The following is a 13,759-nucleotide window of genomic DNA, read 5'->3' on the forward strand; positions in this document are numbered from 1 at the left end:
CAACCCTATCAACGTGTAAAGACGGCACTTAGTTCTCAGATTGAGGAGCCACCATGACAGATCCTGAGAATGGTGAAGCACCTGGACATGATGGCACATGAAGGGAAACTCACTGGTTATAAACCTATGTATTAACTGTCCTTCTCACCCAAAGGTGCTAGTGATGATGAGTTTAGGGGAAAGCAGGGGCCACCCCACTCTCAGTAGGACATATTGAGTGAGTTCTCAGTAGTCATGATGGTTTGCACTGAGCCAACCCCATTCTCTCTCCCAGCCCTCCTGTAGGCAACAGCATGTGTAGTGAGATGGTTGCTTAGGGTTTGGGTTGCAGTCTGTGGAATGGAACAGCATATCTCTGTGTCCCCTCTCCTGGCTACGTGGTATGCCGATTCACTTCGCGAGGGTGGACACCCAGGTTAGACATTGAGTCCTAATTACAAACCACTTTTTATAGCCAAAGGCAAAGACACTCTTGGAGATTCCTGCTACCAGAGTCCAAGAATGTCCTGATGGATAGATTGCAGTCACTATCTTGAGACTTTTTTACATTAAGTCCTCCAAAAAAGTGTGGCCTGTCTTTAGGGTTCGGCTAACCATAGGGTTAGTAGCTGTGGCTTGTTTTTAAAGGTAGTTATTAAGCACTTTCTATGTGCCAGGCACTGTACTAAGCGCTGGGGTAGATACAAGCTAATCAGGTTGGACACAGTCCATACCCTACACTCATTCATTTAATCGTATTTATTGAGCACTTACTGTGTGCAGAGCACTGTACTAAGTGCTTGGGAGAGTACAATAGAACAATAAACAGGTACATTCCCTGCCTACAGTGAGCGTAAAGTCTACAGTCTACATGGGGCTCACAGTCTTAATTTCCATTTTACAGATGAGGTAACTGAGGCACAGAGAAGTTGAGACTTGCCCAAGTTCACACAGCAGACAAGTGGCAGGATTAGAACCCAGGTCCTCCCTACTCCCAGGCCTGTACTCTATCCACTAGGCCATGCTACTTAAGTTGGGAAAGGATACTTAATGCCTAGCCCCCTCCCTGTGATAGTGAATCTCTCTGAACTCAGACACAGCTCTTTATATAGGAAGGGAGATCTTGTAATTGATATATTTTTAAAGAGTGAATTGGCATGATGGAATCTGAAATCACATCTGGAATAAATGTCTACTTCCCTTAGTCTTGCGTTCATTCCAACTTTAACCTGGGGTTGGGAACCCCAGGAATTCTGCTCGAACAGTTTCCCCAGTACTCAAGCTATCCACAAGTCCTTCTTTGGCCTCAGTCAGACCAAGATGATGGCTTTCTTCTGTCCCGAAAGCAGGGCAAGACCTGACCCTATTTCCAACCTGGATATCTCCAGCTTTGCAGCTTCTTGTGGAAAAAGCTTCTCCCTTCCTGACTCTTGATTTTTCTAGTTTTTTTTTAGCTCCCGTATCTTTGCCCAACTTCTCCCTTGGAACTGGCCGTGCTCTAGCTGATGTCATTCAAATGACAGATTGATGTATTTATATAACTGCCTTTTCTCCAGGAGGGGGCTTGGAGAAGCTAGTCATTTACTTTTCATTCAGTCATATTTATTAGCTCCTACAGTGTGCAGAGCACTGTACTAAGCTCTTGGGAAAGTACAAGATAAACAGTGACATTCCCTGCCCACAACAAGCTCTAGAAGCTTCCCAAAACTTTCACCTATGTGGTTGAGAGGCCTGGCTTGGGCAGCCGGCTGGTCGAATACTACTGTTGAGTGATACACTCACATCTACTACATCAACAGTTAGGGAAACTGACGGGCTTTCCTTCAATATGGGGAACACTATGGAGCCGCTACACTAAGTCAAATGTACCGCCGCCACCACCACCACCACCATCCTCTTTAAAAAGTAAAGTGGCAAGTTCTCAGGGCATTTCAGTTCTTTCCATTGCAGGCAAGAGCCTAACCAGAGTCCTTCTGGGCCAGCTACCGAAGAACGTTATTTTGACTGCATGCTGCTCCCAAAATCGCAATGAGGCTTCGGACTGCAGGGTGGCAGAAGACACAATCGCTGCCCCCCATTAGATGCAGGCGAGATTCGGGGAGCACTATGGCCTCGATACACTTTTCCTGGGCCTTAGAAAATCATTTGCCACCATCAGGAGATTCGAGCTCTGGTGACTGCATAGTCGACTGGGCTGCCGGGGGAAATTGATGGAGATTCAGACATTCCCCCACAGCAGCTGACTGTTAGAACTTGAGGGGGGTGCCCTAGCTGATGAATCCCCCATTGCTAACGGGGGTAAAGCAGAGTTACATCATAGGGTCCCGTTCAGTTAAACGGTCATGCTCAAAGATGCAATGCTTCCGTTCCTTCAGGAAACTCTTCCCACTCCATTGACCCTAGGGCTTTGGACAATGTTTGTAGTCTACTGATCAAACCCTGCACACAATCAAAACTCTTCATTGGCGACACAGAACTCAAGGCTGATGTAGTGGTAGTAGTATTGATTAAGCTCCTACTCTGTGCAGAGCACTGTGCCAAACACTGGGAAAGAATACACAGGTGGGAATTTGACCTAATCTAATAGAGTTCTGTTACCTAGGCTGTGCGCTGTTTGACTGTGCAACAACAGACAAGGAGATTAAAAAACTCTAACTAAGGCCAGTTTATCTTTTAGGACGGTATCAGGGTGTGGGGGCAATGTGGCATCAGGCGTCAAACCAAACTGAAGGTCTACACAGCACTATACGGCTGTTCAACCTTCTTAATGGTTGAGAGACTTGGTCCCTACACAAATGCCACATCACCTCCCATCAGTACCACCTACTTGTCACATTTAATATTGTGACAAGGCAGGCTCATGAACAATGAACCAAGTCAGTGTATCAGTGTTGAAGCCATACTCACCGCAGCACAGCTTCTCTAAGTGGGGCATGTGAGGAGAGTGGATGACAGCAGGATACCCAAAAACTGCTCTATGGTGAGCTGAAATAGGGAAACTGTAAATAGAGTGACCATAAGAAAGGCTTTAAAGATACAATGAAGCAAAACCTCAAACAACGTGCCTGGGGTATGGCATTTACAAATAGGGTGACTGTCTTAAAACGGGCTTCTGGAAGTTCATGACAGGGGAGGAAATGATCCCAGGGCCAGGCACGGTGGAGAGCAAATGCAGCAAGGAATGATTTTTTTTGTGCACAAGATGGGAAAAGGATTGTCAGTCATACATCAGCCTTGTCAGCCACACTTGCACACACTTTTTTTTAAAAGTCATCAGTAGCATCATCTTCAAACTTGAAGAACGCGCGTGTGTGTGTTGTATATACAAAGACCGGTATGGGCATACAAATGATATCAGACAATAAACAGGCACTACCACGTTTTGAAAGGCTTGGGCCATCCTGCGCTGGAAGTTTGCTTTCTTCAACTGCAACATGATCAGAAAGGCCAACAGCACTGTCAAACAGGTCATGCCCGCGGAGCCGAGGATGGCAATGAGCAGCATCTTCCCTCCTCCTGGGTCCATCGGGGCTGTAGGGGGAGAAAGGAGATGATCAGAGTAAAGGTGACAATTTTTGGTGTTAGAGTAGGCAGGGAAGAAGGTTTACCGGGGCTTAATCTGTGCTAAGGCTCAACTCAAGGTGTTGACCTTTACTCAGCAGCCCAATATTTGCTCTAAGGTGAGCTTGCAGGTGCCATGCTAGCCAGCAGCTCTGAGGCAACCCCACCCCTGGTCGAAGTTGCCAAAGCTTTCAGGAAAGGGGCCCAAAGCTCCATGACCACTTTCTTTTACCTCCATGTGCACATGGATGCAACTCAATGAAATCCTGCCACCTGTTTCTCAGGTAAACCTTATTTCTTTCTTAACCCAACAACCCACCCTCCACCCTCTCATTTTGTATTAAAAGCTCTGTCCCTGCAGTTCTCCTGCACATGCCCACCCTGGGTTCAGAGCTGGCTTCAGAGGCTTGGTCACCTTGACGCAGGGCCAAGAGGGCCATTCCCTACATTCTTCACCAATCGGTCACATCGTGCTGCGTGTCCAGCAAGCACACGACAGTTTCTTCCAACACCGTGCTATGGTGTATCCCGACAGGCTCATGTTGTCGGAAGAACGTTCCCTGATGCTGCCGTTACCTTCTAGCCAAAAGACAGTGAAGATGCCCATTCTGGGAGAGCTGAATGTGCCCTTCTTTAGGTACCATGCTGCTCAGCCAAATCAACACTGGGGAGGAGTTGACTGGTTCTGGATCCAGTCACCTGGGACCACCAACCTGGTAATTCTGGGAGGGTCTTCAGTTCATGAGATGGTTTAGCAATGCTTGAACCAATATTATTCTCCGCAAATATTTCCACACAATAAATGGTATTTGGCTCGAGTCCCTTGAGTTGATACTGAGTAATGGTGGCGTTTTTAATTTTAACATCAATGTGGTTGTCCTCGGCTCTGCCTAGAATCTTGTAACGGATGATTATTGAGGAAATGGAATGACCATCAACTGTTGACCAAGAGATGAGAGCAGAGGAGTCGGTGACATTGGAAATCTTGATATTTTCAGGTTGAGGAGGAAATTCTGTGAAGAAAAATAATAATCTAACCTTTATCTGCAATTCTCTCCTTAGTAGACTACTGAGTTGTTGTTAGATTGTAAATTCCTTGGGGGCAGGGATTGTGTCATATGTCTGTGTTCTCCCAAGAGTTTAGGGAAGTGCTCTAAACACAATAGGGGCACCATAAATACCACTGATTGACTGTAAGTAGTCTATGCATTAAACTAAAATTGCCAACCAAAATGGCTATAATATATCCTCCCAGCAGGGGGCTCCCTCATACAGCTAGTGTTTTGTTGTTTTTTAAAAAATCAGTTTGTTGTATTAGTAAATCTGGCTACTGTTCATTAAGAGTCCTTTCTTCCTACAGAAGCATGCCATTCCAGTAAGATGCAGTGGTGGAAATGCAGTTCAGTATGCAAAAAATAATTCAATATGTGCTTCATATGAGACAGAGGGGAAAAAAGGAAATTTATTTCCAAGTTCTGGCTTTGTTTCCTAGCAGTGCCATAGAGACCTCTGCTGGGAATTTATATTATAGCAGTTTTTATGTGGGACCTTTTTCCAACATCACACTGAAATCTAAACGTTGCATTATTGGGAGTCAGGAGAACCTGGGTTCTAATCCCAGCTCTGCCACTTGTCAGCTGGGTGATTTGGGGCAAGTCACTTCACTTCTCTGTGCCTCAGTGTCCTCATCTGTAAAATAGGGGTTAAGACTGTGAGCCCCACTGTGGGATATGGACTGTGTCCGACCAGATTAGCTTGTGCACAGTGCCTGGCACATAGTAAGCACCTGGCGAAATTTTTAAAAAAAAATTGTTAAAACTAGTGTAAGTCTATAGGTGAGAAGAGATCTGTCCAAAGACACTTCCCAAAGAGCCAATTTTACTGCCATAGTGGGAGAATGTGGTTTGTTTGTGTGCATCTTGGTGCCTAATAATGATGATTTAAAGAAACACCTGCCTTATTTAGGCTTTGCACCTTAATTACCCTGAATATAAATTCTGCTGTTGGTCCTGTCGAAAGAGCACTACTCATGGAATCAGCAGGCCTGGGTCATTAGTGTTGTCTTGATTCTGAACACGTACTATGCAACATGCTGCACCTCTACCTGTCTATTAGCAGAATGTATTGATTACTTAGTGCAGAGCACTGTATTAAGTACTTGGAAGAGTACAGTAGAACAGAGTTGGTAAATGCGATCCCCGTCACAAGAAGCTTACAGTCTCATTGCACTCTGTGCCCCTGTGGAAAGATGAGTGGTCAAGACCAGAGGATATGAACAATTCTGTGCAAACCACTGGTGGTAAAAGCAAGTCCTCCTCATGGTTTTTTCGTCCTGAAGTCTTAGGCCCAAGACTCATCTGCCATTCCAGATGAAAGACTCCATCATCCACCTATACAGTCTGCTTTATGATCACATCCTTTATGGCCCACTTTAAACTTCTGAAGCAGTACACACACCAAGGGATAGTTAGTATTGCAATTTTTCTGGGGAATTTTTTGCAAAACTGTACTTAATGTATTCTTATATGCCCAATCAACAGTACTTAGCACTGTGTTCTGAGTATAGTTGTGCTTCAATATGTGCTTGGGAGAAAACACCAGAAACAAAAGACATAGTACCTGACCTTGGTACTCTTATACTCTAGTGGAGGAGGCAGGCGAACACAAATTACTTACAAGTAGCATGGGCAGGAAAAAGATTTGGAAAAAGAAAAAGGCAGGAAAAAGATAGTACCCGAATAAGCCCTCATGGCGTAGTGGATAGAGCGCAGTCCTGGCAGTCAGAAGGTCATAAATTCTAATCCCGGCTCTGCCATTTGTCTGCTGTGTGACCTTGGGCAAGTCACTTTACTTCTCAGTGCCTCAGTTATCTCATCTGTAAAATGGGGATTGAAACTGTGAGCCCCAAGTGGGACAGGGACTGTGTCCAATCCAAGTTGATTGTATCTACCCCAGTGCTTAGTACAGTGCCTGGCTCATAGTAAGCACTTAACAAATACCATAATCATTATTATTACTACTATTCCCCTACTTTTCTATTTTGCATTACTCTTGCACTTGGATTTGAACTCTTCATTCCCCCCACCTTCAGCCCCACAGCACTTACATATGTATCCATAATGTATTTTAATATCTGTCTCTGCCTCTAGACTGTAAGCTCCTGGTGAAGGTAATGTGTCTACCAACTCTGTTACGTTGTACTCTCCCAAGCATATAGTACAGTTCTCTGCACACAGTAAGTGGAAGGAGGAGAGGAAGCAAAGTTCTCATGTGTGTGCAACTCCTTCGGTGAGTTTGGACAGGAACGTGAGTGGGGAGCTGGGGAATCCAGAGAAACATTTTTTTAGTAGACAAAATTTGGCCAAAGAGCAGGACCCACTAGGGAGTATAAGAGGCTGAAGATTGCTGTGAAGGACGGGAGGTGAGTTACAGCAATGATTTTCCGAGGTGAGAGGGAATGAAATTAAAGGGGGTTCTATTTGGAGAGGCCGGAGATGGCTGTGAAGATAGACGAAGAAGAAGATGGGTAGTAACAGGGTGGGAGGTGATGGAGGGACTTTGGGAAGCTCAAGGCTGATGTTTCCTATTTTGCCAACAACTTGTATGTGGGGTCAGCAGGAGTTCAGGAGAGAAGCTTCAGAAGGAAGTTAAAGTTTTGGAATATTTAGGGGCTGCAGGCCTGGTAGTAAATGAAGGAAGGATAGAAGTTGTTTTGTTTGTTTTTGTTATATGGTATTTGTTAAGCACTTACTGTGTGTCAGGCACTGTTCTAAGCGCTGGGGGGGATACAAGGTGATCAGGTTGTCCCACATGGGGCTCACAGTCTTAATCCCCATTTTACAGATGAGGTACCTGAGACACAGAGAAGTTAAGGGACTTGCCCAGTGTCACATAGCAGTCAAGTGGCAGAGCCAGGACTAGAACCCAGCTCCATCTGACTCCCAGGCCTGTGCTCTATCCACTAGGTCATGAAGTTACGCTGAGCAGAACAGAGGGCTGAATTCTAGCAGGTCAGAATGAATTTGAGAAGTCAGCCTGCTGCCTGGATCTTGGCCAGCGGTGCTCAGCTGTGCCAGTGTGAGAGGGAAAAACGCGACCTATCGAAGTGGGCTGGGGAATGGGTAGAGGCAGATCTATAGAAGGACAAGGTGGCAAAAGACAGGTGGTGTACGTGTGATCTTTTCGGCTAGAAATGGGTCCTGCCTGTAATGGGTCCTTCTGTCCACCGTGCTACTCCTGCCCACCTCCTTGCTTGATGTACTCTGTGCCCCATACATCATCAATCATATTTACAGAACATGACCGGCAGGGACGGGAAAGGGTGAGTGGCACTGCACAAACCACTGTCCGTTCCTCCGTAGATTTTCAGACCTGAAGTCTTCAGTCCCAAGGGGGGTCCGTCATTCCCGACAGGAGACTCTATCAACGTTATCGGGGTGGGACCTCCTGATATCAAAAGCAGAGTAGATGAAAGCTCAGGCAAGAGGCTATAAAATGAAATCCACCACTTACTGTCGCTAAGAGTCCAGGCAACCAGATAGTCACTCCATTCTCCTTGGGACTTGGTATTCACGCGTGCTCTGAACACATACTTCTGCCGGGGAAGTAAATTATCAAGAAGCTCCCAGGACTTGTTTCCTGGCACTTTACGGGTGATCGTGTTCTTTTGTTCGGTATTGTCATTCAAACATCTCCCTTCAATTTCAACATAAAAGTCATCATCTGAGCTGGGGAATATAGGCTGCCATGTCAAATTCAGAGAAGTTTGACTTTTAGGAAGGAGGCTTAAACCTCTTGGTGGAGGAAGGCCTTGAAAAAATAATCAAAGAGAAATATTCATTTTGTATGCTGTAGAGACACAAGCATGCCAGGTTAGCCTTTAAAATGAATGATTCTCAGGAGTGGGCTGTCAAGGTGTGATCAGCCCCTGGGTCTTGGTTGTGTGTCATTCCGAACATCTTTTAAGTGACTCTAATATACAGAACTCTGTATTAAAAGGTTGGGGTGACAACAAAAATAAAGTCACTGAACAGTCAACAAAGAAAAATGAACAGAGTCCTCAGTGAGTCACAGCCTCCCCATTGTTCTAATTGTTTTTCAGTCTTTCAGATAATAAGAACAATTCTTATATATTATTGCCAAGCACTGTTCTAAGCACTGGGGTAGATACAAGTTAATCAAGTTGGAAACAGTCCCTGTCCTACATGGGGCTCACACTCCAGATTCCCATTTTACAGATGAGATAACCGAGGACCAGAGAAGTGAAGTGACTTGCCCAAGGTCACACAGCAGACGTGTGGTGGAGCTGGGACTAGAACCCAGTTCCTTCTGACTCCCAGGCCCATGCTTTATCCAATAAGCCACGCTGCTTTCCTTTGGTATCTACTTCCCGCCTCCCGCTCTTCTTCGGCAGGGCTCTCTGATTGATGTAGCTCATAAAATGTAACATTTTAGTACTGACCAAATGCAAAAGTCTGAGCTTTCAGCCAGACTTAAAAAGACAGATCTTGTGTAATGATCCGAAAAGTGAACTCTATCAGGCCATACAGAAAGATGGCCTAATTAACCAAAGTTGGGGTCCGGTCTAGACAGTCTTGCGAGGCATCTCACGTGGCATGACACAGGTGATGACTTACAAAGTGCTACCAGTGATGATGTCACAGAGAGTTGCACCTCTCCAGCCAGAGTGGAGACAAAAGGGAGCCCCACGAGGGACAGGGACTGTGTCTGATTTCCACCTGCATATTCTCTCCCAGCACTTAGTATAGTGCTCTGCATACAATAACCAAAATGATAACCAAGCTTGGACAGGGGAGTCCTCCCTCCCATCCACCCCTCCAACCAAAAAGATGGCCTGAAGTGTAGCTGGGAAACCCTATTATTACTACTACTACTACTAATAATAATAATAATAATAATAATGGCATTTGTTAAGCAATACCTTTGTGCCAAGCTCTGTACTAAGCACTAGGGTAGATAAAAAATAATCAGGTCGGACACAGTCTGATCAGGTAGAGTTGAGGTAATATCCCCAAAATTAAAACTTATGTTCATTTTGGCCATCTAAATTGAATCAGTTCACTTGAAAATTAGCCTATGATTTTGAAACACACTTGCTCCTTTACCATGAGGATTTCCAAAAATTTAGAGCTTACTTATGAAATCATTAGGTTAAATACAGGTAAAATGGATAAATGCGAATCAATGATAATGCAGTATTTCCTTTATAACTGATAACTAGCTGAACTGGGAAAGACTTAGTGTGGCCTAGTGGATAAAGCATGGGCCTGGGAGTCAGAAGGACCTGGGTTCTAATTCCAGCTCCGCTACTTGTCTGCTGTGTGACCTTGGACAAGTCTCTTAACTTCTCTGTGCCTCTGTTACCTCATCTGTAAAATAGGGAATAAGACTGTAAGCCCTCTGTAGAACAGGGACTGTGTCTGACCATATTATCTTCTAGACTGTGAGTCCACTGTTGGGTAGGATCCGTCTCTATATGTTGCCAACTTGTACTTCTCAAGCGCTTAGTACAGTGCTCTGCACACAGTAAGTGCTCAATAAATACGATTGATTGATTGATTGATCTTGTATCTACCCCAGCACTTAGTATGGTACCTGGCACATAGTAAGCACTTAACAAATACCACAATTATTATTATTAGGCTAAAGATAAAATAATGCCTGTTCTTTTGAACCACCACAGATTTGATATCACAAGAAAAAACTACTGATCTCCCTGTAGCTTTAAAATTAAAAAAAGTCCACAGTATGAAATGACTCCATGACTCCTGATATACAAGGCAGACATTTTCCATTGAGTAATTTTTTCCTAAGCAAAATGCACAAAATGCACAGGGAGCCGGATCACTAGAAATAAGAGCCGGTCAGAAATAGAGCCTCCTATAACTAGATTCAAAACAGATACTGGTTTGCCATTCAGGTTAGCGGCTGGAACATCCTATGAGCAGTCCTCACTCTGAAGGTCAATGTAGATAGAACATAAAGTGGAAATCATAGTCCAACCCACAAGGAAAGTTTTTGTTGTTGCTGTCTTTAGCAGAGATCATAAAACCCAATACAAAAATCACCCTCCACTCTCTCATCACTTAATATGTGTGTTAGCCAGCATACATTTCAAAGATTCCAGAAAATTGCTAGTAGTTCTTAGGGGTTGGTTCTTAGCTCTCGAAGTTTCTCGCAACCGATTGTTCAAGTTGTGTTGATGTTTTCGCTGACTTTCATTGATCCCGCCAACACACTATTTGCAATTATTGGGGGAAAAAATATTTTCTGAGAATTTCACAAATAAATGAAAAACTCCATTAGGCTGATCCCAAATCTGCAATTGAATTACCCTCAACTTCATTCTGTAGACCTGGCCCCCTCCCATGTTTGGGGTAAAAATGGCAGATTTCACAGCATGGTTTTGTAGATCAAACTGGATACTTCCTCGGCCCCTGATTCAAAGCCGGAAGGAACACTATTCCCTAATTTGATATTTTTCACTACTTTGACCTTTGACAAACTTACAATAATAATTGTGGTATTTTTAGATGCTTACTATGTACCATGCACTGTAATACCTGCTGGGGTAGATATAAGATAATCAGGTGGGATAAAGTCCCTTGTCCCACATGGGGGGCACACGGTTTTTTTTTTTCTTTTTTAAATAGTATTTGTTAAGTGCCTTCTATGTGGCAGGCACTGTACTAACACTGGGGTAACGTAAAATAATTCTGTTGGATACAGGAAGTGTGCCTGTCCCACTTGGGGCTCACAGTCTTAATTCCCATTTTACAGATGAGGTAACTGAGGCACATAGAAATGAGGTGACTTACAAGGTCACACAGAGGAAAGGTGGCAGAGTAGGGATTAGAACCCAGATCCCCTGACTCCCAAGCCCATGCTCTTTTCACTAGACCATGCTGCTTCTTGGCTACTTATCAGTGACTGACTAAAAGGTCTTGAGCATGATTTCTTTTAGAGCCCACAAACAAACATCAGTCAGAGATGTTATCTTCTGAGCTGTTCTATGAAAAAGAAATGCTGGCATGAATTCTGAATCCAGCACCCAGATCCCATGATGCTGAGGTAACTACACTGTCTCTGAGTCCCTTTGGTAGTTCTGTGATTAGGGTAAGAATTTAACCTACCCAAATTGAAAATAACTAGTCAACTGCCATTCCCTGCTGCTTCCCCTACCAATCTAATCTCCCTTTCATGCCAAGCCTCTCTCCATCCCCCAGATGAAGAAACCGGCACTCATTCCCACTTACCAATGGATGCTGTCGTGAAATTTCTCACAGGTCCAGGGTGCCCTTCCCCACCCTCTCCTCGGCGGCTTAGTTGCACACAGAGCTTATATTCTGTTCTGGGTTCCAAGTGTTTTAATGTGACTATTTCTCCTGTCACTGAATACAAAAAGGGAAAGTTCAGAAAACCTCAGTACATCATCATTATCATCAGTGATATTTATGGAGCATCTTCGGTAAGAGTATTAAAGCAGAAAAGAAAATATGTCAACTGAAATCTAAATTAAAATCAGAGAGGAATAGTCAAACCTTAGATGCAAACTAGGTGCTGCTGAAGGGAAATGTGGGCTGGGAGGGTCCTTCAATCTAATTTCACTCAAGGCATGAAATATCTTCCATGATATTTCACTCAAGGCTTATCAACAAATTCACCCACCCTAAAAGGGCACTGATCTATAGCTTGAACTTCAGTCGTCAGCCCATACAAAATGATTCTTATTTATAGTGTTTGGGAGTGCTTACTCTGTGCTGAGTACTGTACTAAATTGCAGGGAAAAGTTCAAGGATGATCATTCAGATATCACCTCTGGCCCACTGGGGGCTCCCACTTGAAAAGCTGAGTGTACTGGTGACAATCAAGAGGAAATAAATTATTAGGTCGACAATCAGTGACAACAAAATCATGAAGAGGTGCAGTAAAAATAGAAGCAGGCATGGTGCAAATTGAATTGTTGGATGGGGATAATAATAATAGTAATTGTGGTATTTGTTAATCACTATGTGCCAAGCACTGTACTCAGCACTGGGGTAGATACAAGATAATCAGGACCCACATGAGGCTCACAGTAGAAGTAGGAAGGAGAACAGGTATTAAGTCTCCATCATGCAGGTGAGGGAATTGTGGCACAGAGAAGTGAAGTGCCTTGCCCAAAGTCACCCAACAGACAAGAGGCAGAACTGGGATTAGAACCCAGGTCCCCTGGCTCCCAGGCCTGTGCTCTTTCCACTAAACCACACTGCTTCTCAAGGGCTGAGAGAGTGAGGTGGTGGGGAGGTGGCCCTGTTTCCCCAGGAGTTACCTGCTCTGCTTCAGGTGGGGCTGGCTTCCTGCACATAAGATGGGCCTGAACTGGGCAATGTTGTAGCTTAGACAAGACTATGTCTTCCCGTCACAATTCTCTCCGTTTCTATGTAGTCTTTTCATTGGAACTGTGACTAATGAAGAAAATATTTTAACTTCTCTAAAATGTAAAGCCATGTCTTGACTAGTTGAAATGGTGGTTAGGAAGAATGATTTGAAGACTGTCAGTCATTGTGGGCAGGGAACATATCTACCCACTCTATTGTATTGTACTCTCCCGAGTGCTTAGTACAGTGCTCTGCACACAGTAAACACTCAATAAATACCACTGACTGATAGTGATAGATCCCTGTCATTGTCAAGTCTTAATTGTGTCTACACAAGCAAGAGTTATTTTTCATCCTTCCAAGACCCAAACTTTCTTTTCTTCGGTAGCAGGGTTTTTCTTTCCCTTCCCTTGCGTTTCCTTAAAAATTATGTAATAATAATAATAATAATAGTTGTGGTATGAAAGCGCTTATGATGCGCCAAGAGCTGAGGTAGAATATAATCAGATCAGACACAGTCCCTGTTCCACACAGGACTCACAGTCTTGTGGGAGGGAGAAGAGGTATTAAATCCCCATTTTACAGTTGAGGATACTGAGCACAGAGAAATTAAGTGATTTGCCCAAGGTCACTCAGCAGGCAAGTGATGGAGCCAGAATTAGAACCGGGTCCAGCGACTTCCGGTCCCGTGCTGTATTCACTAGACCACACTGCTTCCAACTCTACTCTCCACTTTGCTCTGTCTAGAATAACCATAGATTTTGACAGGAAACCTTGGCTCTAGCTATTTAACACAGATTTAAGATTCTCAGCTCTTACACAGCTCATTCACTCCCTGG

The 13,759-nt window shown here is 44.2% G+C and overlaps 1 protein-coding gene across 1 annotated transcript in view; it reads right to left on the reverse strand.

Moving 5' to 3' along the window:
- The window catches only part of TEK (TEK receptor tyrosine kinase), a 79,729-nt gene that overhangs the window by 24,268 nt on the left and 41,702 nt on the right, over window positions 1-13,759 (reverse strand). The window contains exons 11-14 of the mRNA XM_038769701.1: window positions 11,817-11,951; window positions 8,053-8,349; window positions 4,254-4,553; window positions 3,359-3,510 (exon numbers count right to left, since the gene is read on the reverse strand). Of these exons, the coding sequence (XP_038625629.1) occupies window positions 3,359-3,510; window positions 4,254-4,553; window positions 8,053-8,349; window positions 11,817-11,951 (884 nt within the window). The remainder of the gene's footprint in view (window positions 1-3,358; window positions 3,511-4,253; window positions 4,554-8,052; window positions 8,350-11,816; window positions 11,952-13,759) is intronic.

This window comes from Tachyglossus aculeatus, chromosome X4 (assembly GCF_015852505.1).
Source record: "Tachyglossus aculeatus isolate mTacAcu1 chromosome X4, mTacAcu1.pri, whole genome shotgun sequence".
In the NCBI taxonomy this organism is placed as follows: domain Eukaryota; kingdom Metazoa; phylum Chordata; class Mammalia; order Monotremata; family Tachyglossidae; genus Tachyglossus; species Tachyglossus aculeatus.